This window comes from Stegodyphus dumicola, chromosome 12 (assembly GCF_044657685.1).
Source record: "Stegodyphus dumicola isolate Sdum_Otavi_A_Nest chromosome 12, ASM4465768v1".
In the NCBI taxonomy this organism is placed as follows: Eukaryota; Metazoa; Arthropoda; class Arachnida; order Araneae; family Eresidae; genus Stegodyphus; species Stegodyphus dumicola.
The window spans coordinates 118,605,569-118,633,387 of NC_140779.1; the positions used below are offsets into that span (position 1 = coordinate 118,605,569).

Sequence of the window (27,819 nt, forward strand, 5' to 3'; positions counted from 1 at the left end):
TTTTAGTGTGTTGAGATGAGAATTTTTTAACTGCTTGATTAATAATGTTGGGTGAAAAGCCCCTGTCAGTTGACTTCTGAATTAGTATTTATTCGGCGTGTTATTGCGTCTTAATTAAGTCAATAGATATTTAAAGGACCGCATGTGGTATTCTGCATTAAATCGGTTTTTATTGAACTGGCTGTGTCATCATATACATATTATTCATTGTATTAGCGTATGTATATCTATAAAATACGTAAAAGCTCCGTAAACTGTAATTTCAAAGCAAGAAAAATCAGCTTTTTGCTTTTTTAGTAATAATGTCTTGACTATACAGTGTACCCTTACCGAGCGCGAGGAGTTACGTAATTAACTCACACTTTTGGGAAGCGTACATTGAGTCGAGATTCTGAAGCGAAGCCAAGCGACTTAGTGACTTATCGCTCGCTAAGTCCAGTTAAAAAAAAAAAAAAAAAAAAAAAAAAAACAGAGAGTTTAAGAAGGTTGCAAAAGACAGTTTTACTAAGAAATCAAATAATCAAACCGAAGGCACTTCTTATGCTTTCCAAACCAGCTAGCATTTATGGGATAACTCAAAAGTAAGGAATACAAAATAAAACTAAGTTACATCTTAACGTTAGGCCAAAGGCCACACAGAAATGATTAATGTTCAAGTTCTCTTAAATCTATATTAGCGAGACAAGTACTATTGGCAAGAGTAGAGCAACGCCGAGACAATGCTATCTTAGGATATCAATTCGTAACGTGACCTTCAACAGGCGAAACACGCTCTGTCTAAGCAGTCTAAAACCTGCCTTTAAATACAGTCTTTTTCTATTTTATTTGAATTATACGCACAAACTAAAATTAGCATTCTGGTAGGAAAATGGAAAAAGAGAAACAACAATGTATATTCTAAACATAAAATTGTAGAGACATTAGGATTTTTTAAAGCTGGAGTGATGAAAAAATTAGCAAACGCCTTCGCCGGAAATCGAACCACGGACCTCAGGAATACCGGCCCACCGTGCAGAACCACTACACCACGAAGGCACGCTAGGAAGGCGGGAGAAATACCTTATATACTCCCCTTTTTAAAGGGCGACTGGGATTTTTAGGGAACCCAATCGCCAAATCTTGGGTGTGGAGAGTCCTCATTCAACACCCTTTCAGTTCGGGCGCCACTGTAGAGACGTTAAGATTTTTTTAAAGGAGTGATGAAAAATTAGCAAACGCCTTCGCCGGGAATCGAGCCACGGACCTATGGAATACCAGCCAGGCGTGCAGAACCACTACACCACGAAGGCACGCTAGGAAGGCGGGAGAAATACCTTATAAAATAAATAAATAAATACTTTACAAATGCATTGCATTTACAGCAAAATCGCGTTCCATAAAGTTAACTTTCTATTGGAAAAATGTATTAGATACGTTCAGAATAAGAGAATTTGTATAATTTAAACAAACATAAATATTTTTGTAATAAAAAGGAAAAAAAAACCAGACAAATGTTAATTGAAACGATTTTTATTGCTGCTTAAAAAGTAAGTGAGGCAATTATTTAAAAAAAGTTTAGGATTTTTGCTTGGAATATTGACTGAGGTAACTTTTGAAAAGTTTCGTACTAAAAAGAACAGAGCTTTTAATGCCCGTCATAAATTGTCTTTCTTTCTTCATTTGGATCAGTCTTTATTTCAAAACTGATAAATCCTGTGCTTGTTTTATCATTTCGTTTAGCTTCTTGTAAGTTAAAGTTTCTTTAACTTAGAAGTTAGTTAGTTACTTTTAGTTCTTCATTATTAATGCTTTGACAGCTATTATGCAAGTATCGGCCACTAGGGGACCTCCCCAGCATTGCTTTAAAATTATACTAAAGACATTTAACTAATGTCGAAAAATGAATATATTGCGTGCATAATTAAATTTCAAAATTGCTGTAATGTCTTTTCTAGACGTTCCAGAGAGAATGGCTACTCAGACAACAGCTCAGATGGGCCTCCGCCTGCCAAAAGACAGCAGACTCTGCCTAGCCCCACACTCGGGGCACGAATAAGTCCCGCGGGTGCTCCCAATCACCTGCCTCCTAGTCTCAACTTCAGATTTGAAGAAGGTCTGTACAGGGACAGAGAAAGAGATAGGTACGAGAGGTATGATCGATACGACAGAGAGTTGTGCCGGCCATATTACAGTACGTAAAGTTGAAATTATTTTAATCTTTATTATCGTAATAGCTTAAAAGATTTTATTATCAAAATAATAATTTTGCTGTTCTAATATTCATATGTACTATTTTAAGATATCATTATATTTCCCATGTTAGTTAGTTATATTTATATTGTAAAACTATAACATAAATTAAATGTTACATACCCTGCTTATTTTTGAGATAAGCATTTATTATATTTATTCAAAATAATTTTAAAAATATTACGTATAATTGCGCTGTTGGTAAAAATTAAATTTTTATTTCTGAAAAAAATTTTGCAAAGTACGTTAAAGGGAAAATATTTAGTATCGAAAAAATTCAATGGATTTTAAAGTCATCTCGCCTGACGATTCAACAGCAGGCAAGTGTTATACTGTGTGTCAAGTTTTGCAGTCAACGCGAAATAGCACCCATTCAAATGAGCAGTTTAAATTCAGATACCTTGGCCATGTATGTAGCAATTTTAAAAATGTATCGTGAATAATTCCGTAAAACATAAGATTTTAATTTATTGTCTCTATTTATCATATTCACTTCAATTCAATCTCTCTTCCGACTGCAATGCGTTTATGCTGTTTTCACAATCTTGGAAACATAATTTTAAAATCTTTTCATGAAGCCCTTTCAGGATGGATGAATTCGATTTTCTTTTACTGCTTCGATACACTCGAAAGAAAAGAAGACGCAATTTCCCATGCGAGAAGTGTTTACCGTTGCGACAATTTTCCTCGTTAAGTTTGCGCCAGATATTGTCTACTTTTACCTTATATATGTTTATTAATGATTAGTGGAATAATTAGTAATTTTTAATAAGAACGATCTTGCAATAAGTACTTTTAATGTAGCAAATTATTTTATACTACACTTATTTTTTTAATCTATTTTGGAGCTGGAATTCTCAGCAACCCCTGTAGTGTTTGTTTCCTTGCAGTTATCATAGACACACTAAAAAACAAGTTTTACAGTTTTAACTTCGGAATGAAGTTTTTGTACAAATGAAATTATTTGCATCTCTAATAAAGTTAAAAACTTAAAAAAATAGTTAAAAAAAATCGGAATTTTCTAGCATCACTAAAACATTTATGAAATGTAATTTAATAGATGTGCAGATATACGATGAACTAGCATGTGGTACCAAAGAATGTATTGTGTATGGAATAAAAACCAGTTCTCATAAAAAGGGAAAAAGAATTCAAACTTTCTGTTCTTACAATGCATTAATTAAAGCTTGTATGTAATTTTAATTTCATTTAATATTTTCACTTTCTATTATAAATGGCAAAGTACTAGCTAAAAGATTGAAAACGTATACATTTTTGCAAATAACATGACTGTACCACGTTGTAGAATAATAAAGAAACATAAGATGATTCACATTTAAAACATTACTTATCAATTTGATCTAATTAATTCCTTTTATAATTACGTTTATAAACAAACAAAGTAAAATGAATGTATTACGCTGAAAAATTGCATCAGCGCACTGGAAATGTTAGGAAGTTTTAGTGAGAAGAAAATGCAGTTGTCTACCTTAATAAAAAATTGGCCTTAACTATAATGAGTGTTTATTTTTATTTTAATTATGGCAACACACTCAAGGGCTATCTGACTAAAGAAAGGGATGCCTTCTTGGCGGACTTTCTGAGTAAAAGTGGCTAGTATACACGTTACACACGAGGAAAACCACGAAAACGCCCATGCACCCAGCAATTTCGCTGAGATTCGAACCTCGGAATGAAATTACCAGTGTTCAGCGACTTCACAACTCGGCCGCTGGTACGCCTTTGTGCTGAGAGAGTGGTTGAGTAAAGGAACTCCATTAACGAACTACTAGCGTTCAGTAACTATACAGCTGGACCGCTGGTACACCTTTGTGCTGAGGAGTGTTTGAGTAATTTAGACACATTGCATAAAACTAACATATGACTAATATTTTACATATGAATTATCTAATAATTTAAAAAAACTGGATACTTAAAATTTTTCATTGTAGTATATATATTTGAAAAATATATTATTTTAATATTTTTAATCCTTTCCCTATATGATAATTCAATATGGTAATGTTCAGGGAATTTAAAAATTTTTCCGAATACGTAATGTAATTGTCATCTGTGTAATTATATGAATTAAATGCCTTTATAATAATTTAGAAAGTGGATTCCATTATGTTAGTAACAAAATAACTAAAAAGTATTATTTATTTGATTTCAGGTTCTGTCCATCGTGATTTTCCAGATGACAGAGATATGGAAGACGAGTGGAAGAATATACACACGGTAAGCCTCAATTAAATAAATGTGTTTGATTAAAATAGATCACATCCCACTCATTGCTATGCAAAATATCACAAAACGGTGCTGAAATCCTTTTAAAATTCTATAAAATTTCACGAGAGCCTAATAAACTTTTCGGCGCAGTATTAAATTTCACAAGCAACTTTTTTTAATACCAATATAGAGATGCTGCGAGTTTTATTTAATAAAAATATTTATGAAACTTTCCAATCGACTTTTCTATCCTTAAATACTGTTATTCATTTTATGTATCTGCAATAAGAACGTCAAGTTTTCCGTAACTTTATGAAATACATCCTTAACTCGGCGCGTATGTTATTAATTACACATGGTCATTATATTGTTTTATTTGAAATATTTCTGTGTGAGGAAAAAAAAGGAGCATGTGTAGTTTTGAATAGGATAAATATGCTCTCAAATTACCCCATGCATTAAATTGCTTACTAGAGCTATGACAAAAATATGCTATATTGTTTACCTTCGCTTGTTAGTCATTGTTAAACTAAATAATATATTTTCAATGCTGAAACATCAAAACTTCATACTTGTTGCTTTCAGATGCTCAATTGCATTCTTGGCATGGTGGAGAAAACTAAACGGGCTCTTGCAATCTTACAACACAGAAGCTACTCTGACAGGCAGGATGTCGCCCTCTGGCGAAGTCGACACCTGGACGGGACAGAATTCGATATCAAAAAGAGAGCTGCCGACATCTTACCTCATTACAAAGCCAGTGAAGAAGTCAGGCGAAGGCCGGGTAAGTAATCGAACATGGACTGCTTAGCGTAGATTTATTATTATGTAGATGATGTGTAGATGGGATAAGAAAACCTCTTGCTTCTTGGTGATTTCATACATACTTCATTTATGGGTGTTTTTTGTAATTCCTTTCCACACACTTTAAAAGTGTATTTTGCTCTGCCCTTTTATTTTCCTTCGTGTTAGCTAAAAATCAATTTAAATCCCATTTCAGCGCATCAAAAACGCGAATCTGTAAAAACGCTTTTCGAAAATATCTAGTTTTTTTAATTTTGTAAATTCGAGAAAAACTGAGTTCAAATGGAAAAATTTTATATGTTTGAAATTTTTAATTTTAACATTTGAAAAAAAATATGTATTTTGGGAAACCTGACTCCGGAAAGCAACTTAAATTCATTTAGGTAGAAAAATGTAAAGGCTTGGTTTGGGCAGAATACAGAAGATTATGTAGGATATCTTATCAAAATAATAAATTACATCTTGGTTCCCCACTATCATAATATTGTGTAATCTGTTACTAATAAGCAAGATGTTAATTGCTGCTGATATAGAAAACCAAAATATTAGCATGTATAATATCGTATATTTCGATTTTTTTTTGGCTTTTATTCTGTTGAGCCTTAACACTGTTTTTTTTTTAAATTTTAATTTTAGCTGATTTACTAAATAGTTTTATCTTTAATAAAACAGGATGTATTACTTATGTTGTCTAATTTATGCAATGAGAGAAAAATGAATTCTGTCAAAAATATTGAGTAAATAATAAATAGAATGTGTTACTTATGTTATCTAATTTATGAAATGAAAGAGAAAAATATATTGTATTAAAATAAATATTGAGTAAGTAATAAATAGGATGCATTATTTATGTTATCTAATTTATGCAATGAGGGGGAAAAATATACTCTATTGAAATAAATATTGTCTATTTTATAAAAGATCCGAACATTTTTATATAATCAAAAAGCTCTATTAAATTATTATTTATTGAATTTTATTAGTATTTATTAATGTTTTTATTAATTTTATTTATTATTAAAAATTATTAGTCCAAAGGGATTTGAGTCCCTGAAGGACTATTATATTCGTTTTGGCATTTTGCGTCGGACTCCCATAAATATCGGTTCACATTTCAAACTGTTGCCGCCAAATGTTAGAGTCCTACATTATATTTGAAAAAATTAAATAATGAATAATCTTCATAAATGCATGCATATTTCTCGCATTGTGATAAAACAACGGTATCTAGAGCCATCCAATTTTGAATGACGTAATACTGCTGCGAATATGGGTATCTGAAATCCCAAATTTAATATTTGGTGTTGGTGTATTTAATTATGGCAAAGCACACGAGGGCTATCTGCCTAAAGGGAGGGATGCCTTTCGTGGAGGACTTTCTAAGGGAAACTGGCTCGTATACACGTTACACATGGGGAAAACCACGAAAACGCCCATGCAGCCAGCCCGTTCGCGGGATTCGAACCTCGGACCGAACTACCAGTGTTCAGCGTCTTTACCGCTCGGCCGCTGGTGGGCCCTTTAATATTTGGAATTTGTTTTATGATCGATTTTTTTATTTTATAAAACTTTAACAAATTTTTGAATAACAAACTCAACGATTTAAAGGAGAGGAGTGACAACACTCTACAGGTGGAAAAAAGACCTTTTTATCTCCAGCGCGTTGAACTGTGTATCGGAAATTCTAGAGATAGGTTTATAAGGTATTTCTGCCGCTTTCCAGCGTGCCTTCGTGGTGTAACGATAGCACGCTGGGCCGGTATTCCAGAGGTCCGTGGTTCGATTCCCAGCGAAGGCGTTGCTAATTTTTTCTCTCTCTGGCTCCAAAAAAAAAAAAAAATACCTAATGTCTCTACAGGTTAATTTTAAAATATTTTGCGACATTGCTATTGAACTAAATTTTATGTTTAAGTGCAAAGACCATAAAATTTAATAAATAAAGGTTACCTGAAACATTTTAGATTTTTTAAAATTATTTTATTAATATTTATTAAAAAACAATTTCCAGTAGAGCCTAAAGGTAAAACATAAACAGCTAAAAGTAAAAACAAATGAATAAAATACTATTGAGGTAAAGTTTGCATTGCGAAATGCTTACGCCCTTTTCAATTTTTTCGTCGCAAGATTAACGGATCAATGAGCATACGAAAATAATTTTTTTGTCAGGAATTTTACAGTCCATTGTTTTTGCGTACAATGCATTGACATTAGCTGTTCCAATTATAAAAAGTGTAATTAATTCTAAAACATATAAATATAAAAATGTATTTAAAATCAAGATTGATTTAATTTTAGATTCTTTGTTTCAAAATTATATTTCTTTACCATTTCAGTTTAAAAGAACTTTCTTTAAATGGGGTTTAAGTCTATATTTGGAAGTTTAAATATAAGAGAATTTTAATTAGCACTGAAAGAGCATAAAAGAAAACGAAAATTTTCTGAAATTTTCAAAACTAATATCTAATTATTTTAGATTTACTCGCTATATGTTTTGGAAATTTATATGTTTTAGAGTTTCATAAGTAACTTTTGTTATCTTCCCTCCTCCAGTATCTGAAGGACTAGTGGCACAAAGGCAACCCCCGCTGCTGCCATTGCCAGAAGACGCAGTACACGAAGTGAAGCGACAAGCTGTTGCAGAACTGCAAAAAGCAGTTACAGCTGCAGAGAACAAAGCTAGTGAACTTCTGGCTGCAGAAAGGGCAAAGATGGAACGCATGCTTTCTGAAGCTCGCAGACAAGCCGCTGAAGAAACAATGGCTGCAATAAACCATCAAGATGAGTCTACAGAGGTTAGTTACCCTAGCGATGTTATTATTTTTACTTTTATGCTCTTGCGAGCTCACTTCTGTTGTGGAATAGAACTTTATGTAAGAATTAACAACGTTTTTATTCAGTTCACCAATGAAGCTCGTCGTTAGGAGGACATAACACGGTATTCGTAAGTCATAGTAAAACGCTATAATACTGGCTATTATAATTTTTTTTTTCATTTACTATTTGTAGGATGCGTTTGCATTTTGGGCAGATTAGTTTAGTTTGAATTTTTGTGCATCGCCAGTTTTAAGTAAACGAAAATAAATACCTAAATCTTTTGAGCTATCTTTATTTGTGTTTAAAAAATAAACACACGTAAATACCGCAATCTTTGGCTGCGTTTAATTTATATTTTGTATATTTTCAGGCATTAGGTTTTCACAAATCTGTAGATATCAATACAAAAGAAAAAAAATGTAATTAAATTTAAAAAAGTCCGAAAGATTGTAGGGTTTATATTTATTTTAAATAACATTTATTTTAAGTTTAAACTATCTTTCCTGTCAAGCCTTACATTCCCCTGGAATTGCCAATGCCAGAGTATGTAAATTTTAGTAGAACGCGCAAAGATTAAAATTGTCAGCGGAAGTAATCTGAGTTAAATAGAAGGGAAACGAGTTCGAAAGTGTGCTTTCTTGCTTCACGAGCGCGGAGGTGGCTAGTTAGAAATTGAAGAACCACGCGTTTCGGCCTGTGTGCTTGCCTCGGCAAATTGTTAATTTTTCAACGTAATATTCAGAAGTTTGCTGAATTATCAGCGGTATCTTAGAACGCGGTGAGGATAGTTACGTTTAGAGAGCCTCGTAGTTAGTCACTTGTTACTATTCTTTTCTTAGTTTCTTATTTTTATTTTACCGCCGGGTCGGCGTAGTTTGTGAGCGTCAAGAGCACGCATTTGTAATTTCTAAAGTTGAATAAAAAGGGATTTAAACCCTTCTCAAGACTTTGTCTACTTTCCAGTTCTTAGCAGTCACAACTATTGTTGCGTGCAGGTTGGAAGCGCGCAACATTACAAGCTTTCATATTTTATAATACGCCTAACTAGTTACGCCTAAAGGGGCGTTTTTTAACGGTATGTTTGTTACCTTTATTTATTAAATATCGTATTCTTCGCACTTAAACCATAAAACTCCATTCAACAGCAATATCAAAAAATATTTAGAAAGAGCATATCTTTAGAATATCCGATACACAGTCTCGCCGCACTGGAGATAAAAATGGTTTTTACTTTCGTACAGTGTTTCCAGGGCTCGCTTTGAAATCGCTAAGATTGTTAATCAAAAATTCATTAAATTTTTATAAAATAGGAAATCGGTAATAAAACAAATTCCAAATTTGGGCTTCCAGATGCCCATATTCGAGTCGAGGACTACGTTATTCAAAATTGGAAGTCTCTAAGTACCCTTGTTCTTCACAGTGCGATAAACATACACACATTCATGCAGATTCTTCTTTATTTAATTTCTTTAAATATAACACAGAGTTCTAATATTTAGCGGCAACAATTTGAAAAGCGAAATGCTGTTATACATTACGACGCAAAATACCAAAACGAGATTAATAGTTCTTCTGAGCAAATTGCCCCTTCAGGCTAATATTAAGTGAATTAAAATGTATACTAAATTATAATTGTAACTGAAAAGAATTGTAATTTTAGTATTTATTACTCATTCCTTCATTCCTTACTTCCTTTTAGGCACTGGGTTTTCACAAACTTGTAAATATCAGTACAAAAGAAAATAGTAAGAGCATTTTAATTTATACTAAATTCTAGTTCATAATTATAATTAAAATTAAAATTATAATTTTAGTATTTATTAATCATTCCTTTATTTCTTACTTCTTTTAGGCTCTAGGTTTTTCACAAATCTGTAAATGTAGGTGCAAAAGAAAATAGTAACAGAATTTGAATATATACTAAATTATAATTCATAATTATAATTAAAAACAAAATTATAATTCTAGTATTTATTAATCATTCCTTACTTCCTTTTAGGCACTAAGTTTTTACAAATGTATAGATATCAGTACAAAAGAAAACAATAAAGTACAAAATGGTGGTAAAGCAAAAGGACTGACAACCATCCCCCACAAAAGAAAAATTAACTATCCAACTTAATTTATTTGATTGTAAAACTTATTTATCAATCATTCTTTGCATTATTTTTCAAAAGTTTCTTTATGGTCTCCTCTCTTCCAAATTATCAAAACAATATTTTGCATTTGTATACCTTTAATACTATTCAATTTTTATTTTTCATGCTACATTTTCTTCACTGTAGTGAAATGAAGCCCGTAATTTCATCAGATTATTCTTTTCTTGCTTTAAGCTATTAAATATCATATTTAATTTGCTATCATATTTTTGGCATCTGTGTTTGAATATTTATCGCTTTAAAGGTCAGGTTTATTTAGATTACGATAATGTACACGAAGACTCTTTGTCTTCTGAGCAGACTGGGATGAAGCTCTTAAAAAGTCCTTTAAGGAAAACTGGTTCGTGTTTTCTCCATGTGCTCCTAAACTCATGGAGAAACCACAAAAATACCCATGCAGCCACCCCGTTTGCCTTAATTTGAAACCGAATCGAGCTTCCCTTGTTTAGGGACTACTCGGGTGCTGGTGCGCTTCACCTTTTTAGAAGTTTCCCGTTGATGATGCAGTATTGTTTGCGCCAGATCTTAATTCTATTTGAATTTTGACTTAAAATATTTCCCAAATGCTCCAAATAGAAATCGCAGTATAAGACTTTTTTTAATCTAAGTAAAATTCAACTTTTGTTTGACATTATTTTTATAGAAAGTTCGATACTTTTCGCTTACAGCGTTTATAAAAAACATTTAGAAATAATTAAAAACTACTTTGTACAGAAGTACAGGTCATTTTATTTTTATCTCATAAAACGTTCATACTAATGCTAAATATTACTTCATTTTTAAATTGAATTTACGAATCATTATACTCTTGCTTCACTTATGCAATATGTTTGTTCACCCTTATTAAAATTTCGTAAATTTATTTTATTGCTGGTTATAACATATTTTGTATTTTTGTTTCCGGAACTCGTCTAAACAGATTTCCAAAATCTCTCTACATTTCCTTCTTTCCTTTAATTATGCATAATATTTTGATTCTGAATCGATTACTAAGCTCATTTCGTAAGTTTCTGTCCAAATTTTAATTCCTTTGAAAGGCATATTTACAACATAAGCATATATTCCTGTCTTCTTTCTTATCACTAGCATCTTCTGTTTGCTGTTCATGACTTATTTATCGTTTCATTTGAAAGTAATAAGAAAATTAGCACATTTATTTTTCCACATTTATGTATTTTTCCGCTATACCTATCCACCCTTTATTTTTCAGTTTGTTTATTTGCATTACTTGGTGCCATCACTTAACTTAGTTCATTTTTCTTTTATCAGTTTTAATTATTTTATAAATTTCTAAAGTTAAAATATTTAAATTTGAAATCTAAGTTAGCCGGGAACTTATACTTCCTTAGATTAAGTAATACGCTAATTGAAAGGGAAAAGCTTCGTAATATAATGACAAAAATTTAAAGTTAACAAAACAAACCTGTAGTTATTAGGAAAGCTTGACGTTTAGAGGTTTTGTTTTCAAAATATTATTGATAATGACAGCTATGACTAGATAAATTAATGAATATAATGCCACATTTACAAAGGAATTGAAGAAGCATTTGATAACTTTCTAACATACGAGCTTGCCGACAGGCTAATTTAAATTTCAACAATAGTACATCAAAGCTTTTTTTTACAAAAAATTTATAAAATAAGTGAAGAATATAGGCCCTTTTAACCCAACTTTTTACTTCCTTGAACTCAGTAAGGGAATTATTGTCATTGCGAAAATTTTCGGGTATCACATTTCAACGAAAATAGTCATTTCAAACCCTCTCAAAACCATCTGAATGAGGTTTTTCGCGTGACATCTGAACGTACGGACAGAATAAAGGACTATTTTTTGCAAATATAAAATCTGCAAATTGGATTTAAAGTGGATGCAGAATAGATGTGTTCCTTGCCATCTGTACGTACGTATGTATTTATCTCGCATAACTCCAGAATGAGTAGTGGTAGAAAGTTGAAATTTTGTATAGGAGACTGCTATAACATATGGTTGTGTACCTCCGTTTCTGCACCAATCGTATATACACACACCTATATATATTTCCACTCTGTTACCTGGCTCGGTGAGCTTAGCTTTTATTCTTGTGTGTTGGTAAATTGTGAATTGCTTTAAAAGTGATTGAATTATGTGGCTTTTATGTTTCGGTTAATGTGCTTATGCCTTTAGTTAATTTTCATGCAACAGTTGTAGGATTATCAAAAATTTAAAAGTTTAAGTGGCGAATTAAGCCTAACGAACTATCATTTGTTTGCATTTGAAACTCAGTAGAACAGTGAATTCAGTTTCTGCACCTTCAATGTCTTTTTGGTGAGTGGGATCAAACGTAAACTTTCAGTTTTGTGCAACGAAAAATCTGCCTTCTTGCCCGCTGGCCGAACTGCTTTTTTTGTGTATAAACTCTAATATTAATTCGAAAAAAAAATTTAATAGTTTTAAATGTATTTGGTGTTTTATGTTTCTCTGTATTTTACAATCTTTAATGAAGATTTTTTAAGTTTTATGTACTTCTGCTTTGCCGTGAAATGTAAACTGAATTAATTACATGAGAAATATATCTCGAATGAAATTCGTGGAAATGAGTTTAAATGAAATGCAGCAAAATATGTGTGTAATTTACTAGGCCATACAAGGAAGTCATGTCACCACCAAATTATTTTGAGTAAGTGTAACCACCTATTCAAGTGTGAATTTTTCCGTCTAATTATAACTTTAATCTTTCATAATTATCTGTATTACCTTTAGATAGCATTGTCTTGAGACTTTTTTGATACATAAGAGAAATGTCTAAATTTTAGTAAAAATTTAAATTTTTTCTCTTTTTAGTTTTACCCTGATAATGGGGCAGCCATCCACTGGGTTGAATTAGCATCTGGGCCATTTTACTAAATCCTTGCTTCAGATTTAGCGAATCCATCCATTATTAAACTGGCTAATTCATTAAATTAACAGAATGGACGTTGCTTTGGTCAGTTTATCTCTTATTTAGTAGTAACTACAGATTCAGAATTTAGGAAAGTAGAATATACTTATTACTTATTTCTACGACTTAGAAGTATACACAAAACTAAACCACGGCTTCAAAATTTCGCTGCAACTTTCAAAGAGTGATTGCAAACTAAATTATCAATAACGGAAATTTTAAAGCATTAAGTAATTGCTAAATAAACCAAAGCATCGTTTTAAATTTGGGTTTGTAGCTTATGAGTTCAAAATAGCTTGTCGTTAATGAGTTATAGAGTCATTAGGTTATTTTGACGCCTTATACACCCTCTTTTAAAGGGTGGCTGGGCATGAGCGGACTCAGTCGTCAAATCGTGGTGGTGAAAAATGATCATCCACCATCTTTTAGTTCCGGCGTCACTGTAGAGTCACTAGATTATCTTGATGCTGGAGACGTTAAAAATGAGCAAAGCCCTCTCCGCGACTCGAACCTGGACACCACGAAGGTATGCAGAAAGGATGGAGAAAATATGTTATAAAGTACGGTATCAGATTGCTTGTGTATGCAGCAATTTCCCGCTAAGCAAGGAAAAAACTGATGCCAAAAATTTCACGCAATCAAAAAGTCTGGCTGCTAAATCGCGTTCCTTTATAATTTCAGGGTAAATATATTTTCATAAATATTCATTAGAGTTGCTTAATTCTGGACAAGACTCAAGAAATAAAACGCAGCAAAATTAAAACAAACTGGTTAAAATAATAGCTTTTCTTTTAATCAGAAGCTTCAGAAACGTAGTCAAATCAGTAAATATTGTTTTAATTATCGGTAGACTACAAGTAAGAAATTTGAAAATTTCAAAATAGTTGGAAACTTATATATTACTTACAATTTTTAATTTTAAGTGCATTTACAGCATGCCTATGTTTTAAACTCATATGTGTTTTACATTTACATGTAAAATATTTGTTCCAAATGAGTAATTTTTATTCTTTTAATCTGTACTTAAAAACTCATTTCTTAATTTAACAGCTACTTATCGTAGTAATAATTGGTACTATTCGGTTTCGAGGGCCGTAAATAATCGCCAAACTATTGTTGATGCCAATGCTACCAAAAATAATTGCAGCAATCCTAATAATTGCTGCAAGAAAGGAAGTATAATAGTAAATAACTATCTAAGATTGATATTTTAATTTAGATGAAAGGTTAATTTCATATAATACTTTTTTCTTATTATAATTTATATAAAAATGGCTGAACATAACTGAATGGATGCCTGCATCGCTATTTCGCTACCGACTTATCTCTAAAGCATAATTTCATCTCGTTGGTTGTTCAAACGTAATTTTTTATAATGAATGATGCCTTTTCTTTGAAAACATTCTCGATAAAGTATCGCTCACTTATTTGTTTCCGCTTTTTTCAAGGGTAAAAACAATTGGATTGTTGTCAATTTTCTTTTAAGTGAAAATAGGTCGATGTGTGCATAGATAAAGTTAAGGGTGTGCGCAGTGCCATTTTTGTGTAATTCTAGGATTTTAAGTTAAAATAGGTCGATGTGAAGATGGATACCGATTATGTGCAATTCTTAAAAACGCGTCTGCACTTTAACCAAAATTCTATTGCCGACTTTTCGTCATGGACAATTCCCAAATTGTTAAATCCATAGGATATCCAAAAAAGGATTTAAAATCAAAAAAGGATTTAAAAATTAAACTAGTATTTCAATGGCGTCTTAAGAAATATAGAACTATATAAACTTACGCAATCTGAAATCAGCGCGTACGCTAGATTTGGCTCGCTGTTAAATGGGCGCGTTTGCTACATTTGGCGCTTTTACGCATACATTTTCGCTGCAATTTTTTTACGGCCCTCAAAACAGAATAGTACCTATTAATTTTATAATTACTATGGTTATTATTATTTTATAATGATTATTATTTAATTATTATTATTTTATAAATATTATTTTATAATTTGTATAATTAAGAAAGCATCCGAAAAAGATGATATTCACTTTTGATTTCTTTCCAGAGTTGCTGGAATTGTGGAAGGAAAGCTAACGAAACTTGCTCTGGGTGTAACATTGCCAGGTACTGCGGTGCTTTCTGTCAGCACAAAGACTGGGAAAATCATCACCGAGCCTGCGGAGCGACATCCTCCAGCAATCATGCATCTCCATCATCGACACCCCCCGTGGGCAAACAGAGCCCTAACCCCCCCGCGAGGACGATTGCCGTCGATGGCCCAAAAGCTGAAGTCAAAAATTGACCGAAGTTACGCTCGTCTTCATTTTTTGCTCGCACCAAAGAATAGTTCCGTCACCAGGGGGCGCTGGTTGTTCGCTGCTCGTCTTGTTTAGCTGTGCAAAAAGTGCAAAGCAATTCAAAAGCTGTAATTCACTAATTTTATCGGCTATGAAAAACTGTTCTTGTAATTTAAATTTCACATTACAAACTGGAATGCAGTCTGCTGTAAATTTCGTGCAAATAATGAGGTATTTTGTTAAGAAATGTTTTATTCTGTGTCTAAAGTTCCTATCCTGGTTAATTTTTAAAGCAAATACGTTTTCATGGCTTTAAACAGTTATTTAGCTACGGTGAAAAAGATCAAATTGGATCAACATGGCATTAATTTGAAAACATTTATAGAAAGGAATTTCAGAAAAATTCTCTAAATATCAACAGACCAAATACATCATTAGGTTTGTATTTCTGGCAGTTATCTGGAATTTTTTATATTTTATTCGTATCTTGAATATGCAATACACTTTTAAGGTCTAGCTACTTTTTTGAAATCGTTGATGTGTATTTAATTCTTTGCAAACTTTATCTCTGTGAGATTATTTTTATCGTTTCAATGTAATATCATCCTTTACGTTGTACAGAAATTGGAGTATACTGCATAAATATTACAGCTTTTGAACATATGCCCACCTATAAACTAAACCAAGCTCACACCAAAGGAAACAGTTGGCAATGCTGTGTGTTCAAACATGGGCACAAAGCGGAAAAAGCAAAATCAAAGAATAGTAATATAAAATATCTGAACGTTTGTGTGGAGGGAAAACAATAAAACTTTATTGACTCTTCATGAGCGCTTGTATAAAGTGGACCTGTGAGATTAAGAAACAGGAGAGAATCGGTGTCAATTTTTGCTGTTGAAAATAATTATGCAAGTGTTGATGTGTTTTGTGCTACCTTTTTGCTGCTAGTCAAGAAAGATAATTACATATGATCATTTTGAAGCCTCGGTGTTTTGTAAAACTTCAGTGATGATGTTAGTAGTATTACAGAAATGATACAATGGCTAATTTCCTTGCTCAGTGATTGTAATGTTTGAGTTCGTTATTATGCATATTTTATCAAATATATATATATATGCAATATATAATATAGAGGCAGAAGACTATTCAAAATCCATTATTTCTTGGCATCAGAGAAATTTAATTTATTAGTTATAGTAATATTTATGAATTTTTTTTTGTAATTTGTAAATTAAATTTTTAGTTAAAATGTAAACAAACTTGTTTATATTGCAATATCCTGTGTCATAAAAACAAATGTATTTCTCTCTATTCATAGTAAGTATCAGTTTAAAATAAGAACTAAAATAATATGTTTTTCGAATAGATATTTAAATTAAATTTTTAAGGTAAAATTTTCATAACCTGGATTTTAAGCTGTAAGAACCTTGGCCTAAGTAAACAATGTAATATCCCAAAACTCCAGAGGGTTTGAATTTGTTCATGTTTACAGATAGTGTGGCAGATATGAATTAGAAGTAGACCCGCAGAAGGTATTATCCATATACGTATAGGATTAAATACGCTAATTCAATAAGTAAATTGCTTTAGTTTTGAAAATGCATTACAAAATTAGTATCAGATAATTTTATTGTTCTTTGAAAATTTCAAGAAAACTGCAGTCCTTATTTGATTAATAATCTCAGTCACCTTCTGGACTAGAAAATAATTTAAGTAACTTGATGCTTATATAATTTGTAATATATTTTCTTATGTAATAGTCCAATCAGCAATATTATTCTGTTGATATTGCATTGGAGTTTGTTTGCATTTTAACTATAATTTTAAATTAATTATGGAATAACATTTTTGAAATTCCAATATGTAAAAATCTGAAGTTTGCTTTCAAAATATGTGCTAAAATATTATACAGCTTTTTCATTTGAATTTGTTCTAGAAATATTACTTACTCATTTATGAATGATTATCGTATTTCTTGTTTCATATACTAATTTGAAAAAAAAAAAAAAAAAAAAAAAAAAAAAAAAAAAAAAACAGTAAAATAAATCTAAAAGCACAGAACAAACACTGAACAATCAACAGTATAACATTGTTAACTCAATGTAACTGTTGTGATTAAACATTAATGTAAAACCCCATGAGGTATAAAAAGCTTCTTTGATTTGACTACAATAAGTAAATATTAAAGAAAATATTTACACATACATGTACGTTTTACATTGTACTTACGTGGAATATGTAGAATGTGAACCGACTATCATCTTTTCATTTCTATATTAAAGGAAACTGCAAATTTAGCAACGTATGAAAATAAGATCAGAATTTATAATTAAAGCACATACAGTTTTATTGATTTTTGGCAGCTAGTAATGGAAAAGCTGTATATATTTAGAAAATATTATTTTAGGGAGAACATATATGTCATAAGAAAAAATGTTTCAATCAGAAGCATTGCAAATGTAAATTGTAAGTCAAAAATTGCACTTTTGTTTTGTATTGTTTTGTAATTGATATCTGAAAATTAATTTATTAATATATATTGTAACCGGTGCTGCACTAAATATGAACATAAAATTAGTTGCAAAGCAGTATTAAGTAATAAAGTAATTTATAATTGGATGGGTTCACTAGTCATATGGACGCAAAACTGCCAAGAACTATATTATACTTTAATATTGTACAGGTATGTAAATTTGCAATTTTTACTCTGATGCAATCAAAATGGGCTAACATAAAGGTACATTTCACATTCTTTTATAACACGTCGTTTTATCCGAAATTTGCCGACATGTGAAGTTACGTTATTCTGAGTTTTATGAAAGCATATTTCTACTGGCTCAGTAAAAATTTGAAAGTTGCAGAGATCTAGATCTTAAGTTCTATGTAATTTAATTCAGTTTCGTACTTCTTTATATCTCATTGATAAGTTTCTATATATTTTGAAATAATCCTATAAAATTCTTAACTAAAAAAATTGAAATGAATTATTTTCAGTATATCACACATTTTTACGATAAATGAGTCAAATACCTGTTGCATCGAATACATCTACATCTCTCTCTATATATATTATAAATAATTTTAAATGAAAGATTAATATGAACACAGAGTATCTATGAAAATTTCAGTTTCATTTTGTCGAAGTAATTTAAAACTTGTTCTTGAGAAAAATCGTTACAGTGTTAAAACCTCGGTAATTTAACTAAAGATCTGAAAAGAGATAATTTCCGCTTATGCATTTTTTTAAGAATGAATGCAACATGAAGACCATGTTAAAAATAAAATTGTAATTTATCAAATAATTAAAAACGAGAAACTTAATAAACACTATTGTAACAACAAAAATCAATGATAGGCCATTCCATGGATTATGATTGGTTACTTCAATAAACATTTAATGATTTAATATCATGAAATAATGAATGCATACTACCAATATACTTAAACAGAAGATTCTTCAAATTCTATAAATATGTTATTTTATTCAAGAAAAATAATTCCAGCTTAAATTTATGTTAATGTATTTACTAATGCAATAATTTGTAGTCTCTATGACTACATTCATTGAATAAGTTAATATTACCTTAGGTCAGAATAGTTAATATCGTTTTAGGTAAGTTTAATTGCGTTGCATAAATTACGTCAATATTTTAGATAAATAATATACAAAACTGAGCTTTCGTCTTTCATGTAAGATATTCTATGAAAGTAAGCTATAATGTTTTTGTAAGATCTTAAGAAAACACAAGTTTCGAAATTATTTTGAAAAATGAATGAATGTTATTAAAAAAGAATTTTCAGATTTCATTCTTGTAAAAGTTGATTCATTAAGTTGTTTTAAATATTTTAGGTCAAGTGTTTTTTCCTTTCTCTTTATCATTATTTATTATACATTTAAAGTTACTTATTACGTTCACCTAGTCACTATTTTTATGAGTATTTATGAATTTCTTATGTTATGGAATGGAAATGTGAAATGTACCTTTTTTTATCTTTCACTGCAATTATTCACATGTAATATAAATTTAGCACATCTGTCCAGTAACTTCACAAAGAAACCTCACTTACGTGTAATATAATTATCATTCAGTTTTAATGTTTATTCATTTTCACATTTGTTGAAATTTTCAGAGCAAATATTTTACAAATAAAAGAGTTTTTGCAAAGCTACGAGAAGAAAACATTCCCCTATAAATTAGCTACATTAAACAGCTTATTATTTTATAAACAATTAATAGATTAGTTTAATATTTTTATTTAAAGCTAAAAATAATCCCAATTCTAAATATTGATTCGAAAAAATGTAAACTGTGTTAACATTTCAATATTCGATGATTGATTTCTTTGAAATAAAAGTGTCTATAGAAATATAATTGAAATGAATGTACTAGGAAGTGGTAAAATATACTGGAATAATTATTCGCTTGAAAGAAAATTGTTCGAAATTAATGATAATCTTGTACTTTATTGGAATAAGAAATCTGAACTATTACAATTCTTTTAAAATTCTCCCTACATTAGTGCATACTTAAACTGATATTAAATTAAATTTTCTGCATTGAAAAATTTATTGCTAAAACAGAGCAAAAATGAATCTCATATAAATGTTACATTTTAAATAAATAGTTACATTTTTCAAAGAATGGTCTTCATAGGTGTTTCACAAGTCTGTAACCATTTGTTAAATAAATATCACATTCTCTGTTACCTTTTGTATTCACGTCTGTGCAACGAACAATCTGGAATTTTTTTTTTCTTTACCTTCCTCATTTGTAAAAAAAAAATATGTTTTGTTCAGTATTTATTAAAATAAAGTTTTACATTGCCGAATCAATTGCCTTGTTACTTTCAGCGCTTCTCATTCACACAAAAATAATTCACTTCAGAATACTATATGTTTCATATGATTTATCTATCATATAAAATTGAAATATTACAAAGCATTATGATATCAAAGTTAAATTTAACATAACTTTGATCGTCGTCAAAAGAGCTAAAAAGTATGCATGGCCTAATAACACTGACCAAAAAAAAAAAAAAAAAAAAGACGAGGGAAAAAAAGACAGTAGGCTGTTTCTTTTACTTTACAGAGCAGCCGATGTTTAATGTTTAATGCGTAGGGTTACTAACGGAACTATAAGGATGTATAGAACAAATAAAACAAACAAAAGATTTTACACATGCATATACTGTATTTTATTTTTTATTAATTACATTTATTCATGAAAAATGACCAAATGTAAAATTGGTCGATGGTATGAGAAATATACATAATTTAAGACGTCTATAGTTATATTCCTAGTAAATATTAAATCTGTAAATAAGCTGCCAAGTATACTTAAACAGTTACTTGGCACCATATTGACAAGTAAACCTTCTCTTCTTTGATACTGGTTTTCCGGAAACCCATATATTTTCTGAAAGCTTATATTACAAGTAGAAAAACTGTGAAGTCTTAAGGGCAGAGGGGCAAGCGCTTAGAAGCTATAGAACTCACAAAATATCATTCAAGTGTGTATAGGTGGACATGTTTCCGTAATGGCGTCTCCATCTCTTGTATGTTCTTGCATTGTCTGCTTCCGAAATCCTACAAAAATTAACTGTTACCTGAAGATTTTATGGGAAAGATCCAGCCTCTAGATAATAATTTTTTTAGACACTACAAATCTTTTATTCGTTGCATAACGGGCACAATCATTATCGAGACACAGGAGTACATTTGGCATCACGAAGCACCATGTTTTCTGGCCCTGCAGTCATTTTCACTATATCAGTATTCGATGATATATCAATATTCGAGCTCCTTGTTTTAAGAACTTGATTAAGTATGCTTTTTATAAGGGCAGATATTTGGACGACAAACCTGGAATGTAGATTGTGCCAGTGGATTACTGCTTCGAATCATTGACAAATAATGAGTGTGCAAAGTGTGAGGCTATCGCTTTTGTAAAATGTGCCCATAGTGAACTGTCTTTCTGCCTGTCTCATTGTTTATTTGTTGAATTGCACATTAATTGTCTCTTGCAATATATTTTGTCTGAAGTCAATAACAAGTCCCATTATCAACATCCCAACGTATAATGTTTCTTTCAACAACTTGCTTCTTCCTTTATATTGAGATTCCCACCTTCTTACCATAATATAAGTTCATATAAACACGTAAAACGAGCATTTTAGGGACTTTTGGTGTCATGTTTCCAACACTTTTCTGATACTTTTGTGGGCTCTATAGCTCCTAAACGCTTGTCCCTCTGCCCCTAAGATTTCACAGTTTTTCTACTTGTGACATAAGCTTTAGAAAATGTATGGTTTTCCGAGAAACCGGGATCAAAGGAGAGAAGGTTTACTTGAGAGATTAAAATGTTTCACAAAATCAAATGCCTTTTCATTTGGTATAAAATGCGGCAAACACCTCATGAACAAACTGACTGTTTGCCAGATGACCTCGCCACTCACATGGCGTAGCGCATGCGCAAGGAGCTTTGACGTCACAAAAATTTCGCTATTTTTGAAGTGTTACTATGCGTATATATTTTGTCAAACTTAATTTGTGTGTGTGTTTGCTAGCGTGCTCTTTCATCTGTTTAATGATGCATTTAGATTGATTGTAACATTTGTAGTTTCGAAGATATAAGCATTCTCTGACACCTCAAATAGCACCTAAATTTTTGCTTTCCCACCAGACTATTACCGAGGAAAGTAATCCTACATTAGAAACTTCATGAGTACAGGACAGGACAGGAACAAGTATAGGTAGAACACGTCATCGCCACTGACAAAAATGGTATAGCCCCCATGCACTACCTCTCTAGCGTACCGCCCCTTCCACAGGGGACCTGATTACGGTAAACACAGGACATAGCATTAACAACATTTAGGACATAGCACAACATACTTACACATAGGACATAGCATTAACAACATTTAGGACATAGCACAACATACTTACACATAGGACATAGCACTAACATACTGTTACAGATTATTTGCAATGCAAGAAGTTATGTTCATTATAGCGCTTATTGATTTTGGCACCGCCTCTTCCACAGAGGACCTGATTACAGTAAAAAGTCTTCATGAGTACAACGAAACGTTCTTAAATATGAATTCAGAATTTATTGTTATTTCCAAAAGGCCGAGCAGTGTAACTTAATGCTTTTTTGAGAATGGCCAATAACCATCTGCCATTTATCCAATTCGTTAACGAGACAGCCTTGTTCAAGGTGCTCCATATGGGATGACCGATATTCCATCCTTGGAATAAGGGGGAGGGGGAATTCTCTCTGAATTTTGATGAAGGACACCTCGGGAGACTGTTCCAAGGGTCTTCCACCCCTTCCCCCAAATCTCTCGTGAGTTCTTAATGCTTGATCTATGCTTCATAATATAACTATAAGCGGATAGACAGACAGCCAGATAAGCCGAAGAATAAAGAGTAACATAGATAAGGGGCTAATAATCAAGAATGAAAATGAGATAAGTAAATCAAAGGAAAAATGTTGGACGCTTCAAAATTTAAAAGAGCAGTACAGTGTTTAATTACCTAAATATAATATCGAAAAGTATTGGAATGCAAAACAAGGAGTAAAATGCGAAGTTTTAAAAAAATCGCATAAACTTTACATAACCTCGAAGGATTTAAAGTATAAAAAAATTAATGAAATATTTAAAAATTTAAAACCGTAATAATCAAAGATTTAAAAATAACTTCAAGATGATCTTGGCATCAGACTTCAATTTAATACTTATAAAGATGTTTTATCGCCATTAGACTTCATCAGAAGTCATTAGAAAGGCCTAAGAATCACAGACTTCAGATAACAGTTAAAACCAACTTTATTTAAAATTTTAAAAAAGGAAGCACATCACGCATGAGGCTAAATATTTAAATATTAGCGCACATGAACCGATGCCAGACATCGGCCATGAGCAGGCAAAAGAAAGTGAAAAGTAAGTAGGTTGTATTATGTAAATTTCGACGAAGTGTTGAAGTTTTCGCCTTATAGCGAGTACATATGCATATTGCGCACCAAAGAATATTGCCACTCGCTGCAATGAGGATTTCCGCCATAGTACTCCTCCTCTCTGCTTGTCGGAGGCACAAAAGGCCAGAGATATCTCTGTTTAAACTTAACCCTTGTGCCAGAAAGAGTAGTGTACACTGGTGGTGTTTGGCTGGCCGGCGCAAGTATTTCATCCGTGGTGCATGATGGATTTACTGTAAGAGCCTGCTCAGAAACAGGAACTGGTGCTGGAGTGTCTGAAACTAAAAATACTGATTTCAGACGATCAGTGATAACCACTGTTTCTTTTCCCTTAAAGAGAAATGAAAAGTTTTTATTAAATCTTTTTATTACTTTAAATGGGCCATCGTACGGGCGAGTCAGTGTTGGTTTCAGAGCATCGTGCCTCAAAAACACTTGAGTACATGACTCTAAAAAACTAAGTGCACGATATATTTATTGTTACTCTAATACTTACTGTTGTTAACATGAGCTGATGTGGGTACTGGTGACATCTCTCTCATTGCCTCACAGAGTATCTAGATAAATGAAATCCTCATTGCAGTGAATAGCAACGATTATCTTTGCTGCGCAGTATGCATATGTGCTCGCCATAACGCGAGGATAAAAACTTGAAACTTTTTCGCAGAGACTTACAACTTACTTTGTTTTTTGGAATTTATGAGAAAGTTTTTTAAAAAACTTTCTCAAAGGAAAAAATAATTTATTCCTACTACTCTCATTAAAACAACCGATAATTTAAAAAGGCAATACATTTTCACACCGATACACAAGTTGATGAAAATCTTCACCAAAATATTCTTGAGAATCATTCGTACTGACGTAATACCGCTGTGAAATGACAAAATCCATCTAGGTTACTCAAGAACTTCTTCCAGCAGCACGTAAAACTACAGCATACTTCATCTGCCATATGAAATTAGGACTATGCAAAAGAAGGTGTACGATAAGTTCTGGACCACAGTATTTTGTAATTAGAGAAACGTCTTCCGTACACAATACATGGGCGATATCATGACCACTTTTCAAAGCAGGAGTAGCTTTAACATAGATCTACTAGTAAAAACTAGTTCTTGATAAATTAAATATATAAGAAAATATTATACTTAGAATAAGTTCTTCAAGGAAGTAAAGAGCAATAAAAACTAGGAAAAAAGTTAAGAAATTACTTTATCATAATTTACGCCATTACCTAGTCATTTGTTTAATAAGATATAGTTCCTTACAACATAGTTGTGGGATGTTGCAAATAAAAATTTTTGTAAATGAATGTCGCGAATAAAACTGTTTTATACTGCTAATATACAAAAAAGAAAGCACTTCAGAATAATTAGGAACTATGAAATGTATAGCGGTAGTTATATTTTAAATAATAAGATGACAAAAGCTTAAGCTTTTCTAATTAAAACCAGGAAGTACCAGAATAATTGAAGTATAAAGTCACGAAGAAATAGCTTGCACAGACCAATATCATTATTAGTTAAAATGCTTGCCTGAAATGATTCTCTCTGTGCACCTCTTGTGCGTCTTTAACTGTAAAAAACAGCTTTAGAAACTACATTAAAGATCATGGTCTGGAAAACGAAAATGCGTGCGTAGTTATAATTGTAAACAATGTTTTACTTTAAAAGATATAAGAAACATAGAAAAGGCTAGATGCTTTATTTCGGCTTTTACGACGGCACTCTCGTCTTCGTTTTCTAATTGCCTAAGAAAGAGGAAAGGGGGACTTTTTTTTATTTCCAATAGCTAGGCAAAAAGTTACAGAGAACTAAAATCTTACAAACAGAGGTTACAAACAATAGAATTAAGAACACAAAGATCGAAGTCATTGCTTAAGGAGCGCTAATGCTTCCCAGTATCTCAACCATTAAATATTATATTATATTTCTCTAAGACCACGAGAAGCCCCTCATCGAAGCAGGTGATCCCTTGTCCACAGTCACAAAGTGGGAAAATATGATCGCTTGAAATACCTATGTGGTGCAGGTGGGCGGCAAGGCAATCATGTCCGGTAGACAGACGGAAAGCCGCAAGTGCATTGCGTTTTCGACTACCGGGAATAAAAGAAGGGTTTATCATTCTCCAACTTATTAATGCTGCACGAGTCTGAAGGTCTCGTACGATATTAGACGTAAATAAACTTTTTAAAAACAGTTTAATTCTCCAATAAAAATTGGTTTTATTAGAATGTAGTAGTAAGCTGGCACCTCTTTTTGCAAGTAATCCCGCTTGTTCATTGCCCCAAAGGCCACAATGGACTAAATACCGAGAAAAATGTTTCGGACATTAGATTTCTATGCCTTTGAATTCCTAATGATAAAGATGTAGGAATTCTGTCAATTTAAGCTGCTCTTGTTCGCTTCTCTTCTACTAACTTCAGGGCTTAAATTTGCGCCTAAGCCCAGCTGTGGTACTTCTTAATTTTAGAGATAAATCCTATTTCTAACTGGAGCGCACCGAAGAGCCCTGGTACACAAATATAATTTCAGCACAAATTTCTTTTGATCTCCAAAATTCTATTTTAATACAAAATAAAATTAAAAACCGATTTTAAGTTCTGAATACATTCATTTCTTTCCCTTAGAAACAAATCCTTGGATCAAGACTGAAACGTTGAAGGACAGGTAATCCCCTACTCAAATGTCTTATTCTCTGTAAAGTGCAATGAATTTATGAAAGTGGATAAATTTGTTGTTCTAACACTAACATCTTCCCATGGAAAAGGACACTTCCAGACTTTTTAGAACGATGTAACCAAATACGGGAAAAGAAAACTGTCACTTGTTACTTTGATCTCAACTAACCCTGTCATATTATACTTGATAGATAGAAGTATATTTCCTGGGGATTGGGGGTAAGAAGGTCTTGGTCTCATTCTCTTGTTTTCACACCTACCCATCCTCAGTCATACCTACCAAATTTCCTCCATGCTCTATTATTATTTATTCTGTTCTCTCTGGCCTACCAGCGGCTGAGCGGTAAAGTCGCTGAACACTGTAGTTCGGTCCGAGGTTCGAATCCCGCGAACGGGCTGGCTGGATGGATGTTTTCGTGGTTTTCCCCATGTGTAACGTGTATACGAGACAGTTTCCCTTAGAAAGTCCTCCACGAAGGCATCCCTCCCCTTAGCCAGATAGCCCTAGCGTGCTTTGCCATAATTAAATACACCACCATCCATTCTCTCTATGCTCATTAGCGACGTTTTAACATTTTTCAGTTGAATGCTATAAAAAATTGTCTTTATTTCTGTCATCCCTTGAAGTAGTAAATTATACTCTATATTGAGCACTTAAATTCAGTTGGAACCCGGTTAAGCTGTTCTTTAGGTTTTGAATGAAATCGTAATTCTAGCCGGAGCCCAAAATAAGGTTGACGTCCAGTACTTTATTTATTTTTTTTTTACTTAACGATTTACCATTTATATAAGAATTCATTAAATTTCTTTTTTAACTTTTACATTTTACTGAATTCTAATTCTAAATATTGTATTGTTTTAATTGTTAGTTATTCTATTATTCTAATTATTAATTGCTAATTATTTTACGATTTTATTTATGTATTTATTTTTGTTCCTTTTTCTGACGGTTTTTTTACAGGACTCCGGCCCTTTCAATTTTAGGAATTAGGCCGATTGCCACTATTTTTATTTTCACTGAGTTGAAGCATCCTGTTATTTTATTGTGTAATTTCATTACTGTTACTCTATTTAATTTTTATCTTTATCTGCAATCTTCATTTTCAAAAAGTGTTGCTATCCCTTAAATTTTGTAATATTTCTGATGTAAATGCTTTATTATTTTTGATTCTTCCTAATTTTAAATTTTCTTTCTATGCAATATTTTGTGAAAATTTAACTGTAGATTTTTAGAATTGAGTTTTTTCTGAATGTAACTACATTTCGGCTCCTTTACAGTTGTATAAAATACTGATTTTAATAAAACATAAAAAGTTTGATATAAAATAATAAATTGACAACTGAAAATTACGTAATATGAATATACGTTAATATGAAAAACCACAACATGAATGACGCATTTCAATGCTTAGAAATTAGTTTAAGGATGTAAGCAATAGTTTACGAGTTACAGAATTGCACGTTTTAAGGAGCAATTTTTCTTTTCGTTTGATTTAATTCATCACGCCATGGTGGAAGTAGAAATCCAGTTCTAATGTTATGCGTTGGATAATTTTTGTAACTTCCGAAACGAGAAGTCTGCTCGTGCTGCCATCTATTGAATATATGAAAAACAAATCTAAATTTTTTTAAATATGAACTGAGGTGATGCTAGAAGGTTTTATTTCAGACCATTTAGAAATAAATATTATATTTTTAATGTAAATGATGTTGTCAT

The 27,819-nt window shown here is 31.8% G+C and overlaps 1 protein-coding gene across 5 annotated transcripts in view; it reads left to right on the forward strand.

Moving 5' to 3' along the window:
- LOC118192030 (protein CBFA2T1-like) overlaps positions 1–20,270 on the forward strand; it is a 138,470-nt gene extending 118,200 nt beyond the window's left edge. For 4 of the 5 annotated variants that reach the window (XM_035362911.2, XM_035362944.2, XM_035362936.2 and 1 more), the window contains 5 exons: positions 1,935–2,170; positions 4,403–4,467; positions 5,044–5,242; positions 7,813–8,054; positions 15,209–20,270. In XM_035362911.2, coding sequence (XP_035218802.2) covers positions 1,935–2,170; positions 4,403–4,467; positions 5,044–5,242; positions 7,813–8,054; positions 15,209–15,445 — 979 coding nt within the window. In that variant the 3' untranslated portion in view covers positions 15,446–20,270. Of the gene's footprint in view, positions 1–1,934; positions 2,171–4,402; positions 4,468–5,043; positions 5,243–7,812; positions 8,055–9,775; positions 9,822–15,208 lie in introns of all 5 variants that reach the window. The other variant, XM_035362949.2, reaches the window with a different exon arrangement.
- Positions 20,271–27,819: the final 7,549 nt, after the last annotated feature.